The sequence below is a fragment of the Xenopus laevis genome, chromosome 1S, assembly GCF_017654675.1.
Source record: "Xenopus laevis strain J_2021 chromosome 1S, Xenopus_laevis_v10.1, whole genome shotgun sequence".
NCBI lineage: Eukaryota > Metazoa > Chordata > Amphibia > Anura > Pipidae > Xenopus > Xenopus laevis.
The window spans coordinates 145358582-145382261 of NC_054372.1; the positions used below are offsets into that span (position 1 = coordinate 145358582).

Consider the following 23680-nt stretch of genomic DNA (forward strand, 5'->3'; position numbering starts at 1 on the left):
GCTAGTTTTGCTTCCAATAAGGGTTAATAACTTAGTTTGGATCACATACAAGGTACAGGTATAGGATTCGTTATCCGGAAACCAGTTATCCAGATAGCTCTTAATTACGGAAAGCTCGTCTCACATAGACTCCATTATAATCAAATAAACCAAATTTAAAATTATTTCCTTTTTCACTGTAATAATAAAACAGTACCTTTTACTTAATTCAAACTAAAATAATAGTTAATCCTTATTGGAAGCAGAACTATCCTATTGAGTTTATTTAACGTTTACATGATTTTCTAGTAGACTTAAGGTATGAAAATCCAAATTACGGACAACCCCAGGTCCCAAGCATTCTGGATAACAGGTCCCATACCTGTAATGTTTTATTATTACAGATGAAAAGGAAATCATCTTTTAAAATCTGGATTATTTGGACAAAATGGTATGGGAGAAAACCATCCTGTAATTTGGAGCTTTCTGGATAACTGATCCCACACCTCTACCTGAATTTTTTCTAATACCAGATAATTTTATTTTGTTAGTGAAAGGTAACCAAAGAGGGAAAAAGGGCAACTACTCTACTATATTTATAAAGGAGCAGTATACCAAATTGTATAATGTAACATCAATGATTAGGGCTTGAGCAAAACACAATTTTTACCTACTACTTCAATCTATGTTTTTTTTAATTACTTGAGCTCAACAGTACAAAAAGGGTACGTAAAGCTACTTAGAATGTAAATAATTAGATAAGTGGACATAAACCAGGGTCAGCGTGCCATCTGTATACCTATCATATTGATCTCTCTATAATATTTTTGAAAAATAAATTTAAAGACAACTAAAATGTTAAAACAATGCAGCAACACAAATTACGCGAAACCCCTTTATCCGGAAAACCCCAGGCCCCAAGTATTTTGGATAACAGTATCTACAGTATTATTAGAAATGCTAGGGGACCTGCAGTTTTCTGGATAAGGGATCTTTTCTAGAACTTTGATCGCCATAAAACCATATATGATTCTGCTCCAAATGGATTGTAATCACTTTCCTGATACCCCAGGCTTCTGTTGGAGCGAGCCTCTTCCAATACTTTCTTGAGACAAACGCAGACTTTTTTTTTGTTACAGTTTGACTTTTTTTTCTTTTTTAAAGTTGGCTTTTCATTCAACTGCGCATGTGCATTCATTCAAAGAAACAAGAAGCAGGAAGAGGATCGCGCTGTGGTGCTCGCTAGAAGTGAATACAATCACTGGGGGTCCTAACTCTTGGCACCACCCACCAGTGATTGTTGCCTTTCCTTCTCCTTTAAGTACAAGGTATTCTTTTATCATAACAGAGAAGGAAATCATTTTTCAAAATTCTATTTACCATTAAGCAATATTAGTATCATCATTTTTATTATTATGCAATAGTATGCTATTAAGCAACGGTTCACAGATTTATACTGACTTAGCTAACAATCTGACAATTTTTTTCCAGTCTCATAATAAACAGATTTTCTACCTGACCATTAAGCTGGCCATAGACGCAAAGATCCGATCGTACGAATCAACGTACGATCGGACTTTCCCATCTCCCGACCCTCCACTAACCATTCAGATCAAAGTCCTTACCATTCCGATCAAATAAGAACAGATCACCCAATGTTCTGCCCCTGACAGCAATCGTACGATACTTATGTCTGACAACACTAGTGACAGTCTCCCACTGAAAATCGTACGATCGGCAATACACGCAGAGATATTATCGGCAGGTGACAGAAATTTTCTAACCTGTCCGATCGACCAAACAACCGATCTCCGACGGACGAAAAATGTCGGGACTCTCCACACATGGTCCGAAAATCGTACGAATCCACGATTCGTACGATCGGATCTTTGCGTCTATGGCCAGCTTTAGATGGTAAAGGTCTGTGGAAGTTAGATCTGTTCTACTCGGTCAATCGTGTAGAATAGTGTCAATTCTCATATGTGACTATCACAGGCCAACCATTTAAATGCAATCACTGGCCTATGCATTACTTCAAGGATGACTAAAGCCCAACAAATGTTCTTCCCAATGCTTACTCAAGTATTTGGGCATGGCTTATTATTAGAAAAAATGCAATGTAAATTATAAAAATGTGATTAACCCAAAAATGCCCATGTCCTGTACAGACCTGATCATATGGAAAACAGTTTGTTGGTCTTATTTGTAATAGCATGGCTACTCCACCATCCAACTAATTTTGCAATGTAAGCAGTAAGCCACTTTACTTAACTCAGTGATATCCAAGAATTGTCATGCCACGAGTCAATGATGCCATACTAAACATGCCTAGAGTCCAGACTATTATAAAACAACAATGTTATAAAAATAGGTTCATAGAGATCTATGGCATGTTGGGAAACCTAAACATTTGAACTCCAGTTTGGACAGCTCTGCACTAGCTTATAAAATATGTAAAAAAGTTGTTGTTCAAAAGTAGGGGCCAACAAGAAATTGGGGTGCTCAAACCTAAAAATCGGTTAGGGTAAGATTTAAGGTATTGAAACAATGAATTTTGTCACACTCTGTAAATTACTTCTTATTGAAATAAAATTTATAATTTATGAAAGTTTTTGGAGTTCATTAATTTGAATTAATTGAGGTTTTTTATTTGATCACATTAAGGGGCCGATTCATGAAGCTCGAGTGAAGGATTCGAATTAAAAAAACTTCGAATTTCGAAGTGTTTTTTGGGCTACTTCGACCATCGAATGGGCTACTTCGACCTTCGACTACGACTATCGAACGATTCAAACTAAAAATCGTTCGACTATTCGACCATTCGATAGTCGAAGTACTGTCTCTTTAAGAAAAACTTCGACCCCCTACTCCGGCAGCTAAAAGCTACCGAAGTCAATGTTAGCCTATGGGGAAGGTCCCCATAGGCTTGCCTGAGATTTTTTGATCGAAGGATATTCCTTCGATCGTTGGATTAAAATCCTTCGGATCGTTCGATTCGAAGGATTTAATCGTTCGATCGAAGGAATAATCCTTCGATCGTTCGATCGCAGGATTTGCGCTAAATCGTTCGACTTCGATATTCGAAGTCGAACGATTTTAGTTCCTAGTCGAATATCGAGGGTTAATTAACCCTCGATATTCGACCCTTCATACATCTGCCCCTAAATATTAAAAAACATGTACAAAATTCATTACGCAAATTTCATGTAAGGCAATTAATTTACAGCATTAAATTCATCAAAACAATTCATGTATAAATATTCATTTGATTGTGTAATTTCTAGCAGCAATTAGAAGCAAAATAAATTATTTGAAAGGACTGACAGGTATAATGGCTCGGGTTATTTTTGGCATTCCTTTTTACGGCAAATATAAGCGGGTTAATCATCAGCGCTTGGAAATCACAGACTTGTGTTATCTGCCATTCAACTGGGAAGAGAAACAAAGTAACAATACAGCAATTAATAACCGCTACTGTTGTTGCTGAAAGAAAGCTTTCGACTCCTAAGGTGTCAGAAACGATCCCGAGAAGATGTTGCTATAACAGCCCACAAGCTTTGACGTGGTGGTTAAGCATTCATCGTACGGAGGTCAAGACCTGGCGAGTATAAACTTTTTAACTTGCATACATCGGAGCCACTTGTGTTTCCTCTATTTATATTATATTTATATTCCTCTATTATTTCTATATTGCTCTCTGCAAGATCAGCCAAAGTCGATACACTTACCGTACAATTGATCGCTACAGTGCTTTCTTTAAGCAACAACAGTAGCGGTTATTAATTGCTGTATTATTACTTTGTTTCTCCCAGATGAATGGCAGATAACACGAGACTGTGATATCCAAGCGCTGATGATTAACCCGCTTATATTTGCCGTAAAAAGGAATGCCAAAATAACCCGAGCCATTATACCTCTCAGTCCTTTCAAATAATTTATTTTGCTTCTAATTGCTGCTAGAAATTACACAATCAAATGAATATTTATACATGAATTGTTAAGATGAATTTAATGCTGTAAATTAATTGCCTTACATGAAATTTACGTAATGAATTTTGTACATGTTTTTTAATATTTTACGTGATCAAAAAGAAAAAACCTCAATTAATTCAAATTAATGAACTCCAAAAACTGTTTCATAAATTATAAAAAATTTTTCAATAAGAAGTAATTTACAGAGTGCGACAAAAGGGACCATTCATTGTTTCAACACATTATTCTATTTTGTCCCACGCACCGCCTTAAAAGGTAAAGTAATCTTCAACAAATACTAAGTTGAGCGCGCTGCCATTCTTTCATGAGCTAAGATTTAAGGTAAATGCTTATTTAATCTCCTGGATGCTCCTTTAGCAAATGCACCTTTAGTGTGTAATAACGGTAAGCTTAGAACTCACTGAACTTAAACTAATAACCTTTTTCTTTGGAGAACTTAGACCTAAAATCAGTTCAAATTACTTATGCAATAATACTAATTAATTAATAATTAATTTAATAATAATTGAATCAATATCTATTATAAAAAAAAAATACTGTGACTCAGGGGGATCCTAGTGACTCACCCAAAACAGCTTAGGACTCATTTCCAACTCACAGGTTAAAAACCCCTGTAAAAAAAGTAACTGGAACCCAAGTACCCTAAGGGGCAGATTTATCAAGGGTTGAATTTCAAATTCATTGGAGTTTTTTAAAACTGCCACAAACTCCCATTAACTCAAATTCGACAAATCTAAATTTATTAAATAAAATTTAATTTTCAAAACTCGGGTGAATAGGATCGACCCGAAAACTAGATTCGAGTTTTTTCTCAGAAAAAACTCAAATGTCAGGAAGGCTGCAAACTACTCGAAAATAAAAAAACTTGAAAATTCAAATTGGCAGTTTCAATTCGACTCTTGATCAATCTGCCCATAAATCTCTAAATGGGCACTCATAGAGTGTTTGTCAAGTTTCAGCATCATGTAGACTAGGGGTCCCCAAACTTTTTTACATGTGAGTCACATTCAAATGTAAAAAGATTTGGGGAGCAACACAAGCATGAAAAAGTCCCTAGTTGTGCCAAATAAAGGCTGTGATTGGCTATTTGATAGCCCCTATGTGGACTGGCAGCCTACAGGAGGCTCTACTTGGCACTATACTTGCTTCCAAGCCAGGAATTCAAAAATAAGCACCTGGCTTGAGGCCACTGAGAGCAACATCCAAGGGGTTGGAGATCAACATGTTGCTCACCAGCTACTGGTTGGGGATCACTGATGTAGACAACTACCAGACCCATTCTGAGGATGCATGGAACAGGTGAACTGCATCAAATTTACAAATAATCTAGGCACCTTATGATTTCAGCAACCAGAAAGCAAATGTTGTCAATTGAATGATTCTCTTGTAAATAGCACTGAGGTTGTGTCTCTATTTGGCTTGTGTGTGCCCACTGGTGTATAAATTACACATTATTTAAATACGCAAAAAAAACATATATACATTTAAGCAATGAACATCATAAGACCTGATGTTCCATAAAAATACAGTGAAACCTGAATTTTACATTCCCTGATTTTAAGTTTCCCCTCATTTTACATTGTTGTTTTTTGGTCCCACCTATATATTATGCATAAAACATTTCCCTGTTGGTACATTTTTTCTGGTTCCCTGAAAAACGTAAAATGGGGGGTTGTACTGTATATCTCTAGGAATGGCAGTTATGTGATATTTATTTAAATGAACAAACGCCACAAAAAATTACAGAAATACTTCCTATGACATACTACTGCCTTAACAACAATCCGTTGTGTATATAAAATGAAAACAATTAAGAGTGACTATTTTTAAACACTAGGGGGCAAATTCACTAAGTGCCAAACGCTACCGCCAATTCGCTAGCGTCGGGCATTTTCATTACTTCGCAAATTCACTAACGGACGCTGGCGTAATTTCGCTAGTGTAACTTCGCACCCTTACGCCTGGCGAATTTGCGCAACGAACGAAACTACGCAAATTCACTAACGCGCGCATTGTTCTGAACGCCACCTTTTACGCTAGACTTCCTTCGCCACCTCAGACCAGGCGAAGCGCAATAGAGTAGATAGGGATTGCTTCAAAAAAAGTGAAAATTTTTTCTAAGTCCCAAAAAACGCTGGCGTGTTTTCTATATTATAGGCTGAAAAAGATCGAAAAAAATTTTGGGGCTCCCCTCCTTCCCCCCTACATTTCCTAACTCATGGCAACTTAACTATACAGTGGGCACATGTGTAGGGCTACATAAAAATTTTATTTGATGTTTTGAAGGTTTTCTAGGCATTTGTAGTGCTGATACGTATTCCTCCATTGAAATTTGAATTTGGCGCCGTATGCAAATTAACCATCGCTAGCGAAACTTCGCTTGGCGAATTAACGCTAGCGCAACTTCGCAAACTTACGCTACCCCTGTGCGCAACTTCGGATTTTAGTGAATTTGCGGAGCGCTGGCGAAACTATGCCTGGCGAAGTGTGGCGAATTTGCGCCTGGCGCAACTACGATTCTTAGTGAATTTGCCCCTAACAATCTATGCACAGAACCCAAATACTGTTGCCTCACCTGAATATATATAGCCTGAGTGGAATTCTTCTCTGCTTCCTCCTCATCTACTTCTAAATCCAAGTCATTTTGTCTAAGAAAGTTCTGATAGATGTTGCGTTTTTTCTTAAAGGGCAAAAAATCCATCATGTTGCCTTGACAATGTTGCAGGAAGAAAAGTTCTATCAAATATTCAGTATAGGTATCCTTTAGGGCTTGCATTTGTTGGTGATGATGATCTAAACAAAGCTTCCTTAGTAAAGCATATTCTTGAGTAGCAGGTGGTATCTCCTCAAGCTTTTTTGTTTGCTTTTTCAATGTGGTGCCCATGATTGTAGTTAAGGGAAGACTAGAAAGTGCCTGAGGACCGGTCGTTCTTGATGGACTTGTTGGAGCAGCTGCAGGCGTTATTCCAAAAGCTGATGTACCAGCAACACCAGCTATCATCCCACCAGAAGTCCCATCAAAGCTAAATGTTCTGCTAACCTGCTGTCCATGGAGTACCTGCTGCTGCTGTTGCATAAGCTGACCCTGGATAATACTGCTTAGCTGCTGCGAAAAGTTGGCAGATAAGTGGGTTGGAGTCAATGGAGATTGTACTGAGCCTGCCACAGAATTCTGTGAACCAAACTGATGTACAGAGCCAACAGCCTGTGAATTGGAGTGAAGCAGATTGTGTGCTGGGACTGTAGAAGTTCCTGGAGAAAGATGCACCTGTGCACTTTGTGCAATCTGTGTTATTCCAGAACCCTCCTGAATAACAAAAGTTCCAGTATTAGAAGGGCCAAGGCTAAGCTGCCTCACCAGTAAACCAGCATCCACAAAACCACGAGTGGGGCTCTGACTACACATACCCAAACTGCCTGATGAAGTTCCTGTTCGGACACCCTGTAGTGCTTGTATAGGTACAGTATTGGGCTGTGTAGAGTTCTGAGTCTGAACCTGTTGAGACACTGGTGAGGTAACCTGGATGTAAGATGGAGAACCATGCTCAAACCTTCTGGGCTGTGTGTTGAACTGGAAGCCTGGTGAAGCCGGACTTGTTATTGGCAATGAAGTAAGTGTTATCTGCTGGCTACCTGCCACCACAGGACCTACATTCTGTAGAGTGATATTTACATTCTGACCAGGCATCGAATTCCTACTCATTATGAGATGCTGGATTTGGTAACTCGGCGACTGTGGTGCAGGTGAGCTGACTGTTGGTGTAAACGACTGTGCAGGAGATGGTGGAGTAGTTTTTTGAGTCCTTTGCTGGTCTCCATCATTTCCTGAGTTTGTCTTTGGAGTTGGCTGTGTATCCTGGGGATTGTTGCCATGGAGCATTATAATCCCCAACTACCAAAAGTTTGTTACGTCAACCTGCAAAATGAAAGATAGATAAGTAAAATTAAAATCTGACCTGACCCCCTTCAATGTCATTTAAAAGGTCTAACATTTGCATTAGATAATCATGAGTATGAAAAGCAACTTTGGCCCCTTTTGCTTAGGATGTCGATTGAACATTGGAACAGAGAAAAGACAAAGGTAACGGAACAATCAAGTTGCTAGTAAAGCCTATTAAGGCTGAGTTTGGAGTGTGTGTGTGTGTGTGTACAGAAGGAGTTTCAAACTGAGCAAATGTTTCTGAGGGACCTCACAGAAGAGTTATACTTGATGCTCAATTATTTAAATATGTAAAAAAGCAGCTTAAAGAAAAACCCACTATACTTCAGTATTTCCTATATCAAATTATATTTACTGAATGACGCATTCCCCTATGACAAGTCCATTAGGTGATTAATGAAAATTTACTTGTGGCATTATATATGCTTAAGAACAGCTCAGTATAATTTGGCAAGATTCTACTGTCATGTAACACCTGTCCATGCAACCATATTAAAGGCAAGAAGTACATGAATAAAAATAATGATCGTGTGATGCACCCTTCCAAGAATATCAAACCTCCATCTGTTTGTTTCTTGGCACAAGCAAAATAGCAAGATTTGCCATCAAACTTAAAAAAAGGGCCATTTTCTATCTAGTGTCATTTTTTTCCCATCATAAGCATGATTTTAGGGCCATGGCACACAGGGTGTTTTGTCCACCACTGACATCTGGTAGCTTCCATCATCTCTCTTAAAACAAGTGCATTAAAGGGGTGGTTCACCGTTAAGGTAACTTTTATTATGTTATACAACGGCTAATTAATTATAAGCAATTTTTCAATTGGTTTTCATTATTTTTTTTTTTATAGTTTTACAGTTATTTGTCTTTTTCTTCTGATTCTTTCCAGCTTTCTAAAAAAACAAATGCTCTGTAAGTCTACAAATGTATTGTTATTGCTACTTTTTATTAATGATCCTTCTATTCAGACTCTCTCCTATTCATATTCCAGTCTCTTATTCAAATCAATGCATGGTTGCTAGGGGAATTTGGGCCCTAGTTACAAGATTGCTTAAAATGCAAATTGAAGAGCTGATGAATAAAAAACAAAATAACTCAAAAACCTTCAATAATAAAAAATGAAAAGAAATTGCAAATTATCTCCGAATATCACACTCTATATCATAGGTTAACTCAAAGGTGAACAACCCCATTAAAGGTGCCCAATGAGACACATACAGGACTGTGACAGTTGGAATTCAACATCAAAGTGTCTTGGTGCAGAGGTCCAACTGTCACCAATCTGTATGGACAAGGGGGCAGTTTCTGATCTATAGAATTAGAGTGGTGACATGGAGAATGGCATTTTGTTTAGCAGTGTTTTCTGCTGAATGGCAGAGGAGGACAAATTGCTCTATGTGACATAGCCCTAAGGAAACAGACTGGTATATCTATATATCTATAAAAGAGAAAGATATCTTCTGAATAACGGGGTTATGCAACAGTGGAGTTTATTATATTGTTTAAAGGGGTTGTTCGCCTTTGAGTTAACTTTTGGTATGATGTCGAGAGTGATATTCTGAGTCAGTTTCAATTTGGTTTTCATTTTTTATTATTTGTGGTTTTAGAGTTATTTAGCTTTTTATTCAGCAGCTCTCCAGTTTGCAATGTCAACAATCTGGTAGCTAGGGCCCAAACTCCCCTAGCAACCATGCATTGATTTGAATAAGAGACTGGAATATGAATAGGAGAGGCCCTGAATAGAAAGAGGAGCAATAAAAAGCAGCAGTAACAATAAATGTGTGGCTTTACAGAGCATTTAGATGGGGTCAGTGACCCCCATTTGAAAACTTGGAAGAGTCGGAAGACTTATATAAACAGTAGCTGCAGCTTTATTTCATACCTCCTAGGGAATGAGAGAGATGCAGGCAGCAGCAAATGATGCAACATTATATTATTATTATTATACAATATGGCAATTACAGAAACGTCCCCCTTCAACCAGTCGCTCTTCTACGAGATACCTGGCAGCTATTTTGTCGCATTGGTCGCACACAAACACTTCCGCGCCCAGTTCGGGGTCCCTGCCCGGGAAGCAGTCATTTCCAGGGCAGGTACAGCTCCCCGCTCGCTCTTATTAGAAGCAGCTCGAGTAGAAGACTGAGTAGATTCACACCCCCTGCCCAGCAACACTTCGCAAGCAGAATGGCCAAGCAAGAAGCTAGAAGCAGGCGCCGGCCCAGTAGGCTTTGGTTGCTCTCAGCCTGCACTTCATACGGGAAGCGGATATACTTTACGAGGGGCCAAGAGACAAGGGACGTATTACTTCGTACCTTCTAAGTTTCCCACAAACTCCCTCTTTAATTCCCCCCTTCCCAGACCGCCCCCAAACAGATTTGGCCACCCCAAAACGAGGCAAAAAGCACACTTACCCCAGGAAATAGTACGCCGCAGCTTCCGCCACCCTCTCTATTCACAATAGACATTGACTGGCTCAAGCTATCCCCCGCTTACGGTGGCCGAGGGGAGTCAATGCTAATCGAAAGGCGGAATTGCACAGCGAGTAATTTTCTCTTCTGCCAGTAAGGGTCGCTGGCCAGATATTTTCACTTCTGGACAATGGTCGCAATGAACGGCTGTTTTCTACTATGTCCTAATAAATATTTTTGCAATTTTTCCTTGATAATCTTGATTGTTTGTGGAGGGACTCACAACTATTGTTGCAACTACTAATTTAAAGCCCAGGTGGGTTTTGAAAGTACAAACTAGCAAAGATACGGATTTGGGCTAGTTTGTACTTTAGAAACCAGCCAAAGTTTTTTCTTACCCTAATGTGCCAAGCCAGTGTCTCCCAATGCATGTTGGGTAATGTAATTTTTGTTTAACAAGTTTAATGTAAGGCTACAATACCCAGCATGCAATGGGACTGACTTGTGTAGAAGTTGGGAATTACCAGATTTTGGGATCTGTACCCCAAGTATTCTGTCACTCTTAAAGGACCAGTAACAATTTTTTTTTAATGTAAGACTACAATACCCAGGATGCAATGGGACTGACTTGTGTAGAAGTTGGGAGTTACCAGATTTTGGGATCTGTACCCCAAGTATCCTGTCACTCTTAAAGGACCAGTAACAATTTTTTTTAATGTAAGACTACAATACCCAGCATGCAATGGGACTGACTTGTGTAGAAGTTGGGAGTTACCAGATTTTGGGATCTGTACCCCAAGTATCCTGTCACTCTTAAAGGACCAGTAACAATTTTTTTTTGTTTTAAATTAGTTTCTTTGTAATGAAAAAAAAAAACACCAAGACAGTTTTAAATTGCAAAGCTTTTATTAAGAAATTACTTACCGATTCTCTGCATGCGCTCCTCTTCAGAAACGTCGACGATCCATCGTGCAGTGCTCAATTTCTCCTCCCTGATATCTCCTTTACAAGGCAGGGAGGAGAAATTGAGAGCCGCACAATGGATCTGTTGGTGTTTTTTTTTCGTTACAAAGAAACACTTTTTAAAAATGTATGTAATTCATTCCCAGACTTACAATTGACTTTCCTCAATTTCAAACAATTTTGGGGCAAAAATCTGCTGGCCTCTAAAATGTCTAGAGGTTGAGCTGTTTTACCAATATTTATTGAAATTGTGGCCTTATGGGGCCACTATACCTAGGTTGTCACCATTCTAGAAAAAAAATACTGGCCTTCCTATATATTTATCTTTTTTCCCTTAGTAATAACATTGGGATCAGCCATAATTTTTACCGGCCAGGTGGCAACCCTACCTATACCTCCTGGCAGGGTCAGACTGGGGGTCCGGGGCCCACCGGGACTACTGTCCAGTGCCCCCCTGGCCCCACCATTGCAAAACATGCACAAACTGAGCCGTGCGGCGCACATGCGCGAACGGTGCTGTAATTTTTTTTTTTTGAAGGGCCAGAAAATTAAGAGAGGGGGTCTGGCACGGCGGGGGCCCATGAGGGCTAGGGCCCACCGGGTTTTTTCAAAGTGTCCCACCTGGCCAGTCCGACCCTGCCTCCTAGGCCCCACTCTGTAGTTACACCCCCTGGTGTCGGGTGAATCTGTCCAATTTTGCTTCATGAAAAACAGTGAAAATTTGAAAAAGGCGTATTTTGACATATATTCCTTTAGTTTTTAGACTTTTTTCACTGCACATATTGCACTATTTTTGGTTGGTTTTGTAGCCGACTTTGGCTGGTTTTGAAAATTAGACCTGGCAACCCTGGCCTTCCATAACGCCTAAGTGCAGCGGAGCTGCAACACGCAAGTTTGGATGGATGGCAATACTCTGGTCCCCAGTCTCAGGAGGGCAGCCATGTTTAAAGAGGGGTGGGGTCCAACTCTGGACAAAGCAGAGAGAAATAACTGAAAGCAGGTCTGAAGCGAGATTACTGTCCAGACCTTTCCCCCCAGATAACTTTTACTTGAGGCATCTCAATGCTGGGGCCCTTGGAAAATGTTAAGGCAGCCCTGGTTACCCCTCCCTCTGTTTAAACAAGCCCTGGTTTCAAGTCACCCACACAAAAAAAGAAGAGACTGGCAGAAAAATTTGTAATATTCATTTTACAAAGCCTCATTCAGTGCTTCTTCTGGTGTTGTACATGTTCAGGTTCAGACTTGGATTTAAAACAGGCCCTGGCATTTTAAGTACACATAAAATGCCAAGATGGAGGTTTTTGGTATGGCAGCTCTTGCACTACCAATGTTTTTTTTTATTTTTATAAAACATTGCAAATTATTGCACCCTTGTGGTTCTAAAATAACTAAATAAAAAGATGGCAACACATTTACATTGAGGAGAGTGAAATGCATAACATTGCCAATCCAGGGAATGAACAGATCCCAAAAGACCTGCTTTAAAAACAGTTGTACATCAGTGTCTCTCAGTGTTTCGCATCAGCATTTGTGAAACCACATCAGTGAATGGTTACACCTCAACACAACCTTTCTATTAGGATTGCCTCCTGTTAATTAGAACACTGGCTATGGATATACCAAAAGGCATCAGGATGTAGGAGAGGCAGAGCGATGAGGTGGGTTGTGGGGCAGATTTTGGATGATGGACAGAGAAGGTAAGATTGAGCAGGAATTGATGTGAAAAAAAAGTGTATTATAAATTTACCCAAAAGTTGAATGGTATTTTACAGGCCAACAATATACCGAAAAGTGGCAACCCTAATATCTTGTAAGGACAGCATAATGACAAAAAGCCCGACCTTGTGTAAGCAAAAGGAACCCCAGAAAGGAAGTTATGATTTGCTTTTAAGTTTTCCATTTCCAAGGAACATAGATAACTAGCTGAACTTACCTTTGGCTGTGCTTTCAAAACAGTGTAAGTGCTGATCTGATCACAAAACAAATTCATACAAAAAGAAAAAGCAATGACATGAAATTGCCTACTGCCTCTGGCACCTTTGATCAATGTCAATCAGAAATCCTATACAATTACTAGATTTGGTTTTATCCCAAATATTTATCCTCAAATACACTTTGAATTACTTTACAATTACTTTTTCTGTTACCATATTTTGTTACAGTGGAATTTTGTCTTTATTACATAATATTTTACATTGTTGGCTACGCTTTGTTTACAAAAAGTTGTATTGTTAATTTGTTTTTTGGGGTTTTTTTTTTACTTGCAGGCCACTACAATATAATACAAAATATTGACAAATATTCCTTCTGTATGTCCACAAGTCATTTTTTAAGAGGTATAAAAAAAAAAAAAAAAAAAAAAGGTTTTCTTGGAATGACAAAATCAATGTACAAAATAGTCATCCTCTCATCAGTGTGGAAATTCTGTGCAGACAAATCACAGTATTATTAATGCATTTTAAGCAGACAAAATAAGTTTGGTAAAAGTAACAGCAGCTTTGCCTTCTTAAGCATCTCCGGCTTCTTAAAAAAACAACCGAGATCAATCTGATTCCTCCTCTTCCTCTTCTGCCTGTAAACAAAATAGTTATATATAAGAAAGACTCCCGAAAGAAACCCAATTTGATACTTTCCTAATAAACAAAAACATGCTCCCTACAGTGTCAATTTATGAACTCACAAAGTTCACAGCTGAATAGTATACTGTTTAATGGGTTTCAACTTAAATTATGAATCTTTATTACTGATGCAAATTGTATACAGGTATGGGACCAGTTATCCAGAATGTTGGGAACCTGGGGTTTTCCGGATAACTGATCTTTCTGTAATTTGGATCGTCATTTTGATAAGATTCTTTAATATTCCACTTAATTTGATATAAAATGTTTTAGTTTTAATTTCAGAGGTATGGTTTTCCTTTAAAAAAGCCGCATAAGCTGATTTTGCTTCCAATATGGATTAATTACATCTTAGTTAGAATCAAGTCCAAGGTACTATTTTATTATGACAGAGAAAAAAATAATTTGTAAAAATTTGGATTATTTGATTATAATGGAGTCTATGGGAGATGGCCTTTCCGTAATCCGAAGCTTTCTGGATAATGGATTTCGGAAGAAAGGATCCCACACCTGTACCAGGAAAAGATTTGACAATTTGTCCATAGATTTTTATCTCTACTTCCTGTATGACCTGCCAGCGACAAAAGAGTAATACAGTAGAACTCTGATTTTACTTCCCCCCCATTTTTTTTCTTTTACATGGTCCAGAAAAAAATGGCATCTTTTTTACTCTGGAATTTATGCTATTTTGTCACTGTCCCCTGTGAAACATAAAATAGGTCTCTATTGTATTTTTTAAGTGAACTTGGGACCTGTATTATGGTTTCCTAGCAGGTATACATGTTCTTGAATTTATATATAATGCTTCTTACTTCAGGCCTAGGCTATTACTTTATTACCTGGTTTTGTTGTAAAGATGTGGCATCATAATCATGGATGGGCAGAGTGGCAAGCCAAGTAATCATAGACTTCTCTTCAATTTCTGTCTGAATAATAGTGGGGTAAATGTGCTCCTTCTTAAAGGCCTCAATTTTTTCTTCCTCTTCTACCCAATTGAGAGAATCATGAAGTCCATCATTCCCAAAGCGCTTGTTGTATTTTTCAAAGTGAACCCTTTCAAGTACCAGACCTAAGCCAGGAGCTTTAGGAATGTCCACTTTTTCTTCTCCCCAGCTTCGTTCTATGATAGATTTGGGAGCAAAGCCCTTCACCACAGCAATGACCAATCCAATCATCTTACGGATCTGGTGCATCATAAAGCTTTGACCTTTCACCTTGATCACTGCTAACTCCAGCCCTCCCTGCTGGAAGGGAGGCTCACATAGCATTTCCATTATATAACGCTTTGCACTAGGATCTTTTGGTCCTTTCTGAGAGGTAAAGTTGTGAAAGTTGTGAGTGCCTTTGTAAAGAGCAAGAAGCTCATTTACTCTGTTTAGCGTTTCCTGGCTCAGTCGAAAGTTTTCATCTTGTGTCTCTTTGTCTTTATGTGAGAAAGCGAAGGTCGGCAAAGTGTAAGAGTAGGTGCGAGCATCACAGGTGTTCTTTGAGTTAAACTTCCCTGTCACTCTCTTCAATCCTTAAAAGAGAAAATTAGTTATAGACTACAGAATCGATCAAATTATAAATGAAAGAAGTCAAAAACTTTCATAGTGCTATATATATTTTATTCATTTATCCACTGAAACAAACTATGGATTGACTCACCAAACTTTTAAAGAGGTTGTTCACCTTCCAGATATATTTTTACTACAGTTGTTTTCAGATTGCTCACCAAAAATAAAATACTTTTTTTCAAAACTTGGGGATTCTACTCAGCAGAGCAAAAGATAAGAAATGTCTTAACTTATGTATCAATATAAAACAGTTTACAGTTGTTTCGAGTTGGTGACACCCCCAGAACTACTTTAGAAAGACACAAGGTGAAAAATTAATCTTTACACTTTAATATTAGAAAAAGTGTCACAAATACAAAGTAACTGAAAAAAGTTTTTATTTATAGTTAACTGTCTGAAAACAACTAAACTTAAAAAAAAAAAAAATGTTTGGTAGGTGATAAATCAAGCAATCTCAGCAATCTGAAAAAACAAGTATGGTGTATAGGATTAAAGAACCACTTTACTCTCAAGCATTTCCAGAAGAAATTTGCATAGTATCAAGAAATACCTATGAAATCATATATTAAACCCAAACTAACAGGGTCATTGTAGGGAAATTGAAATGCTAGGGCCTGTACTGGTAACTACCTGATAAAAATGTGGACACAAATATCTTAGAGCGTTAACACCACAATATGGTTCCCCACATACTTGACGGTGAGGAACCATATTGACAGAAGAGATGGCATTTTGTGGATTACACTGGTCTCCAAATAAAAGTCCAAGACAAGTCTGCTTGAGCAACATACAGAATATAGATATCTATTAACTATTGTGTAAGAGAGGTTTAAAAAAAAAAAAAAAAAAAAAAAAAAAAAATCAGGCCTATACAGTAAAATGTTACTTACCAAGTATCCTGATATTAGAGGGCAGGTTTTCATTTATCTTTTCAACTACATTGTCTATCAACCAAATCTTTAGAGATACAACTTGTCCAGCAGCAGAAACCCCCTGGAAAAAGGCAAAACTATATTGAGACAAAAAATCCTAATATGCAATTACAGGACAAACTGTATGATTTCAATACTCACCTTATCTGTGCGAGCACAACGCTGAAAAGACATCTTCTTCATTTCGTCAGCATGATTGTCAGGGATACATCCAGAGGAAACCAATGCTTGAACAAGTTCATCCTCTATGGTCTTAAACTGTGAGGAACCCACATTTCTCTGCAGAAAATACAGTCATTATATAGACATCAGGAAATATGTTGTTCAAGTAATAGGGGGGAGTTTAAAAGGGCTAATTTTCTAGCCTAAAAAGTAATGTTCTACTCTGCATGAATTCTGTACCAAAAAAGAAATCAAGGCGCGCGTGCCTGTGTGTGTATGTGTGTCACAATATTTTTAAACATGTAAATCTATATTGGGCAATATTTTTTAAACAGCATTATCACATACAGTGAGTGAGTGATGGATATTTTAGTCAGCGCTAAATATGACAAGACTTAATGGGACATGAAAGATGTCTGCACACAGCGAAGCATTTTCTTCTTTACGGTTGCGAATTATTTTTTTTGAGAGTCCCTCAACTCATTTTTTTTTTGCCGCAAAAAGAATGCTGTTTGTAGCGAACAGAATTCACAGATGTCTGAAGCTGGGCATACCTTATAAAAGGCAAGGTCACCAAACAAACTGGATCTTTAACCAATATGCCCACCAATACACTGCACCAAATAAGGTTGATGATAATGGGGGCCTAGAGAAACCAGTTGGGAGAGAACCAGATCAATGTGCCTTTATGGGTCTCACCCATCCATAATCCACCCAACAAATTATCTAGCAGCCCATACAATAAATTACCAAATTCTCTGAAATGGTCCAAGTCAGTAGCTTTTATTGGCTAGTGTATAGCCCCCTTAACTCTATAATTCCCGAATCAGTCAGCAGTTTGCAATGCACTGATATACCGCATGGTTAACATGTTTGTATCAAGAAAAAAAATGTTTAATCATATCTTTATGATATAATAAAAAAAAAAATAATAAAAACTGAAAACCAGTTGCAAAATTACAGACTATAAGCTCTACATTATACTAAAAAGTAACTCAAAGATGAACAACCCTTTAAGCACCTTACGGTCTAGCAGTGGGTTTATGATCAATGACAACGCTACCTAAGGTTCAAAGCTTGCTGCTGGTCTTATCTATATCAACCAATTAGCAGGAAGAATTTAACAGTTGTGGATTTAAAAGAAAACATCTTAAGTTTGCAATGGGTTACTGCAAATTTGTGCTTTTTATTACACAAGGATTAAAATGCTTCTAAACAAATGATAAATTAAAAAATATTTCTGCACACAGTACAAAGAAGAAGTGACAATATAAGGACTAAGCCATGCGTAATACATATAGTACAGCCATGTGTTTTACAAATGTTACTGTAAAGATAATCTTTTAACCCTGGAAAATAATAAAATAACCCCAATATAATAGAACAACTAAACTGAACAATCTGTTTTTGTTTTTCTACCTGCATGCCATGGTAGCCTTTCCCAGAGTAGGCCATTAAGAGAACTACTTTTCGTTTAGGATGCTTCTTACACAGCTCCTCTTGGTCACCCTTAAATTTCTTAGCTTGGTGTCCATTTTCTTCCTGTGCCCCTGACTCCTCCTGAAGAACACTTGCTTTCCGGACTTCCCCTGGAGTTACAGTTTCTAACAAAGTCTCTTTCTCAAGATCAGCCATTAGAACTGATTAGGCGTTTAGTAGTACACAGTTTATACCTGAAGAAAAAGAAAAGCATGTTATAAAAGCAGCAATGCATAGTAGTTCAACAGGGTATATTGTCCATGCGACCCCTAACCCCCCCCCCCTTGTGCTAATTTTGCATTTTCTTTAGTGCAAGACAAACATACATATATCCTAATTAAAACAATAGACAAAAAAAAGTATGGTAAGAACAAGCCCGGTTTGAGATCCGTTATACAGAAACCCGATATCCAGAAAGCTCCAATTTTAGAAGGTCCGATAGACTCCATTTTATCCAAATAACTGACATTTTAAGGGTCAGGGCACACGCTCAGATTTGGGAAGATTAGTCGCCCGGTGACAAATCTCCTCTTGTTCGGGGCGAATAATCTCCCCGAACTGCTTCCCACCGCCTAGAATGTAAATCGCCGGCGGGATGGCACTTACAAAGTCGCCTCACGTTTGCGCTCCAAGTGCCATCCCGCCGGCGATTTTCATTCTAGTCGGCGGGAGGCAGTTCGGGGAGATTAGTCGCCCTGAAGAAGAGGAAATTTGTCACCGGGCGACTAATCTCTCCGAATCTGAGCGTGTGCCCTGAAGGGAGATTAGTGGGCGAGCGACATATGTGCTCTTCTATGGGCGACTAACCTCCCCTAAATGCCTTACCGCTGGCTACAATATAAATTGATACGTTTTCCTAAGTCCCTTCATGAGCTGGCGGGAAGGCATTTAGGACAGATTAGTCGCCTGAAGAAGAGGCGATTTGTCACTGGGTGACTAATCTCCCCCAGTAGCCTTGTGTGCCTAAGAATTATTTCCTTTTCTCTGTTAAAATAAAACAATACCTAGTACTTGATCCCAACTAAGATATAATTAATCCTTACCGGAAGCAAAACCGGCCTATTGGGTCTATTTAATGTTTACGTGATTCCCTAGTAGACTTAAAGTACAAAGATCCAAATTTTGGAATGATCCATTATCCAGAAAACCCCAGGCCTGGCGCAATCTGCATAACAGGTCATATATTGTACTTGAAATCATATTGAAAAGATGGTTCTATTATTCCGACAGGGCTCCATAGGTAAAGCCAGTTGCGCAAACGACTCCATTTTTATGCATCAGTAATGATTTTTACGCAAGACACACAAAGTAAAAGATAAAAATACAGATACAATTAGAGGCAAGAGGTGGAAGCTATGGAGCCGGTTGAGGGACAGAGGGGTACAATATAAAAAGCTCTCAAGCTGCTAAATGGACATATACATTATCACCACCAATGGCCTTTTGTGTACAGGGAGCCCATACCTCAATTCTCCTCAATGCACTTTCTGCTGAGATAATGTTGATGTGCCGTTAGTATTGATCGAGATACCCACTAACAATGCACACGCCCGTGCTTACACTTTGCCAGTAACAAGCTTAATGTGCTGGTCAATCATATTCTGGCATGACAGCTCAGAGGGCACTGGGGCACGCAGGGATTGCGAGAGGCCGGTTCAATGCCGTATCCAGTCACAAGAGAAAGCTGAATGAAGCCGCTGTCCCGCTCGCTGGTTTCCACCTGAAAAGAACAGCCTTGTGTCAACTCGCTGATCAGAGCTCTGCCTCTATCCACCTTTAAAACAGCCACCTCTCCAGCTCATACTTCGCATCCGGCTTCAACACGTGGGAAAGGCAACTCTCACTCCTGAACACTACGGTTCCCGCAGTGAGACAAACTACGCCTCACCTCATAACGCGCACTGTGGGCGGAAGTTGGAAGTAGAGCAGCGTGTCTATATATGTTCACAAATAGTTCCTATTAACAATTTGTATTATAGTCGTGTTTTTCGCTTGTACAGCACGATGTAGTATTGTTCTACATCTTTTGAATTTACTTTTTCTTCAGCAACTCTCCTTTTTGTAATCACATTGCCTGGTTGCTATGATACGATTTACCTCCCGCCCATACTCAGGGGCCGAATAAAGATCTGCAGTGGTTTGGACAGGTGCTATGTTGGACTGCAACCTGCAATCAGGGTTGTCAGATTTATACTTCAAAACCAGCCAAAGACTGTCAAAAAAGTCGCCTAAAAAGTATCCCAATTTGTGCACTGAACAATCATCAATATGACAACTAGGAATGCCCTGAATCCAGGATTCGGTTCGGGATTCAGCCAGGATTCTGCCTTTTTCAGCAGAATTCGGATTCAGCCGAATCCTTCTGCCCTGCCAAACCGAATCCGAGGGAAATCATTTTTGTCACAAAACAAGGAAATAAAAAAATGTTTTCCCCTTCCCACCACTAATTTGCATATGCAAATTAGAATTCAGTTAGGTATTCGGCCGAATCTTTCTCAAAGGATTCCGGGGTTCAAGCTGAATCCAAAATAGTGGAGTCGGTGCATCCCTATTGACAACAGCATATAGAAGCATCTAACTATGATTCTATTTGTATGCAGGGCCGCCATCAGGGGGGGACAGGGGGGACAAGTGTCCCGAGCATGAAGGGGGGCCAGGCAGTGCTGCAGTTTTGAAAAGAGCCAGTCCCCCTTGAGACCTCCGAAGCAGTGCGTGCGACCATCCCGAACAGCCAAAACGCGGAAGTGCCGAAGGACCCGAAGTCACGAAAACAGCCGAAATTGAAGTCCTGAAGCTGTGAAACGACCCAAAGTCACGAAAGGAGGCGAAGTTGAAGTGCTGAAGCCACGGGTTCAATTCTACTGAACACCAATGTGGGTTTTTTGTTGTTTAATCCCCTGGCCACCAATTTATTATTTTAATATTCTATAGGCCCCTGCCACCAATGGTTTTTTTTTGTTTTTTTTGGGGGGGCCAAAATTTTTTTTAAAAAAAAACATTGGTGGCAGGGCCCCCTTACAAGTTAAAAAAAAATGTTTGGGGCCCCAATTTTTTTTAACTTGTAAGGGGGGCCCTGCCGCCAATGTTTTTTTAAAAAATATTTTTTGGGGCCCCAATTTTTTTTTACTTGTAAGGGAGACCCTGGCACCAATGTTTTTTTTTTTTTAACTTATAAGGGGGCCCTGACCATCAATAGCTTTTTATAACTTGTGTGTGGGGGGGGTTACTTTTTTAGCGTGGGTGGAGTGGGCGGGATCGCTAGGTGGGTGGGGCTTGGGCGCTAGTATGGGCAGGGCCCAGGGGGCCCCTAAAAATGTTGTTGTACAGGGCCCCGTGATTTCTAATGGCAGCCCTGTTTGTATGGCACATGGGATTATTACGTACCAGATGCAGCGGGCCATAGGCTGTACTACAGATAGGGTTGCCACCTGTCCGGTTTTGACCCAGACAGCCCGGTATTTTGAGGGGCTGCCCGGGTCTATACTTCCTGCCCGGTTTTCCAAATAAGGAAAACCGGGCGGGATTCCCTTGATTGACACAGCGATCGGCAAATCGCTGATCGCCACGTCATAGCCCCGCCCACTAACATCACAGGTCCGCCCACTGACGTCACAGACCCCCCTGCCCAGTCTCAGCCAGACATAAAGGTAGCAACCCTAACTACAGACAGGTTGGGACTAATAGGCTAGAACTGCAGCAAATAGGAATGAAAAGGGGAGTTGCTTTCTACACCTTTCTACTCCAATTGCATTCTGGGTATTGTAGAGGGATTTGCTAAATAAAAACTATATTACCCAACGTGCAATGGAATTAGGGTTACCACCTGTTAGCATGGTGGAGACTGGGCAGGGAGTGGGGCTATGACACGGAGGGGGCATGCTGAGACTACGACGATTGCGGTGTCAATCATAGGAAATCCTGGGCAGGTAGTTTTGACCTGGCAGCCCTTCAAATTACCGTGCTGTCTGGGTCAAAACCGGACAGGTTGCAACCCTAACTGGAATGGCACACTAGGGGAAAAAAACTTTGGTTAGTTTTCAAAGTGCAAACCTGCCAAGGAGCCCACATTTGTACCTTGGCTAGTTTGAAACCCGTCTGGGCTTGATATTAATAGCCCAATTAGGCAGAAAAACTGCCAACCCTGCCTACAATAATTACATCCTTTCAGAGCTTCCACTGCTGTCCTTGCTGAGAAGATGGAGCATGCACACTGATAGCCAGGCCTCAGAAGAGAAGTTTGCTCCTGGTTTGAATATTTCCGTTATCCTCCTTTCTCCTTTTCCCATCAACCTTCCATGAAACCAAAAATTGAATTATGTGGATTAATGGGCAAGCATTGGGGTACTAGATAACAGTGAACTGTTGAAACTGCAAAAGAGTCCACCATGTTCCCAGTAATGGTATAAATGAAAGCTCCATTCAATTTGTGTTATAGATAATTGAACCTATTTTTAGGATGATATTAGTAAATACATGCTTTATATTGATTATGCCCCTTTGGTCACATCATGTGTGAAAAGTTCAGTGTAAAGTACATTTATCCATTCTGTTTTCCATGCTGTATAGTTATTGTATGGCTGGAACACTCCCTGTTATACTATGCTACACTATCAGGGTTGGGGACCTGCACAAGCTTTGGGAATGTCCCATCTAAATAGATTTTGAAGCAATGTGCCATACTCCTTTGAAACAGATTTATTACACATTCACTATATTTTGGGGAGTTGTTTTAGACATTTTCTACAATTTTTTTTTTACAATGTATTTCTGCTGTTTGACAAAAGTTTATGCCCTGCATAGCAGACTATTACTTCTAATGGCAGCGTACTGTCATTGATACACCCATCTTTCTGGGAGTATGCCTTCATGCCTTCATGTGTGATATCATGGTATTCTCTGGTGCCAAGGCTGAGGTGCTATGAACAGACAAGGTAACTATTTCAGCTGCTGTTTTCACCAAACAACCATATCCTTGAGATGTATAACACTTCCATTTGTCTGTGGAAACGTTTGCCCAGGTACAGTAACCCGTAACAAGCAATCAGCAGGTTGCATTTACTGGTCACCTGTTTAAAAGCAAACATATTATTGGCTGCTATGGGTTACTGCTACTGGTCAAAGTTAGTGCCTTTATTACATATGGGGTAACTGCTTTATTGCAGAGCCACTGGGCATTCACACCCGCAGCTTCACAGATCCTAGAGGCTAGTACACCACTGTTCCAAAGAAGGTGCACATATCAGGGTCAGAAGACAGACTTTCCTTGGGTATTTGGTCACTTGGAGTAGGGCAGACCTATCTTTAGCTTTCTTCAGCCTGCCAAGGTTTTGTTAATAAAACAGGGTATTTAGGCTGTTTCTAAAGGTTCCTCCCTTATCCAGAGAACCCCAGGTCCCAAGCATTCCCAATAATAGATCCCACACCTATACAATATTTTAAGCTGGTTTAATAATTTTTTTTTTTGCTCTAGGTCCTGGAAATGCCAACCGCTTTGTGGCAAGTAAGAACCTGTGTCATTGCAGTCACTGTTTATATGATGTCTACCCTATAGCAATTTGTCAATTTATTGGCTAATTCTAGTATCTAACTGATGTCTTCTATCCTTCTATACACCCTCCATCTTTCTAATCCCTTTTTTATTAATACCAAT

At 39.5% G+C, this 23680-nt stretch overlaps 2 protein-coding genes across 7 annotated transcripts in view; both read right to left on the bottom strand.

Moving 5' to 3' along the window:
- Positions 1-10495, bottom strand: part of LOC108707142 (E1A-binding protein p400) — an 84400-nt gene extending 73905 nt beyond the window's left edge. For 2 of the 6 annotated variants that reach the window (XM_018244161.2, XM_018244162.2), the window contains exons 1-2: positions 10324-10492; positions 6548-7888 (exon numbers count right to left, since the gene is read on the bottom strand). In XM_018244161.2, coding sequence (XP_018099650.1) covers positions 6548-7852 — 1305 coding nt within the window. In that variant the 5' untranslated portion in view covers positions 7853-7888; positions 10324-10492. The other 4 variants (XM_018244160.2, XM_018244157.2, XM_018244159.2 and 1 more) reach the window with 4 other exon arrangements.
- Positions 10496-13439: 2944 nt separating this feature from the next.
- pus1.S (pseudouridylate synthase 1 S homeolog) lies at positions 13440-19944 on the bottom strand. Its single transcript, XM_018244165.2, has 6 exons — positions 19495-19944; positions 17971-18224; positions 16531-16668; positions 16348-16450; positions 14741-15420; positions 13440-13855 (listed from the first exon to the last, which is right to left on the bottom strand). The coding sequence occupies exons 2-6, from the start codon at positions 18184-18186 to the stop codon at positions 13826-13828; spliced, it is 1167 nt and encodes a 388-aa protein (XP_018099654.1). The 5' UTR covers positions 18187-18224; positions 19495-19944; the 3' UTR covers positions 13440-13825.
- Positions 19945-23680: the final 3736 nt, after the last annotated feature.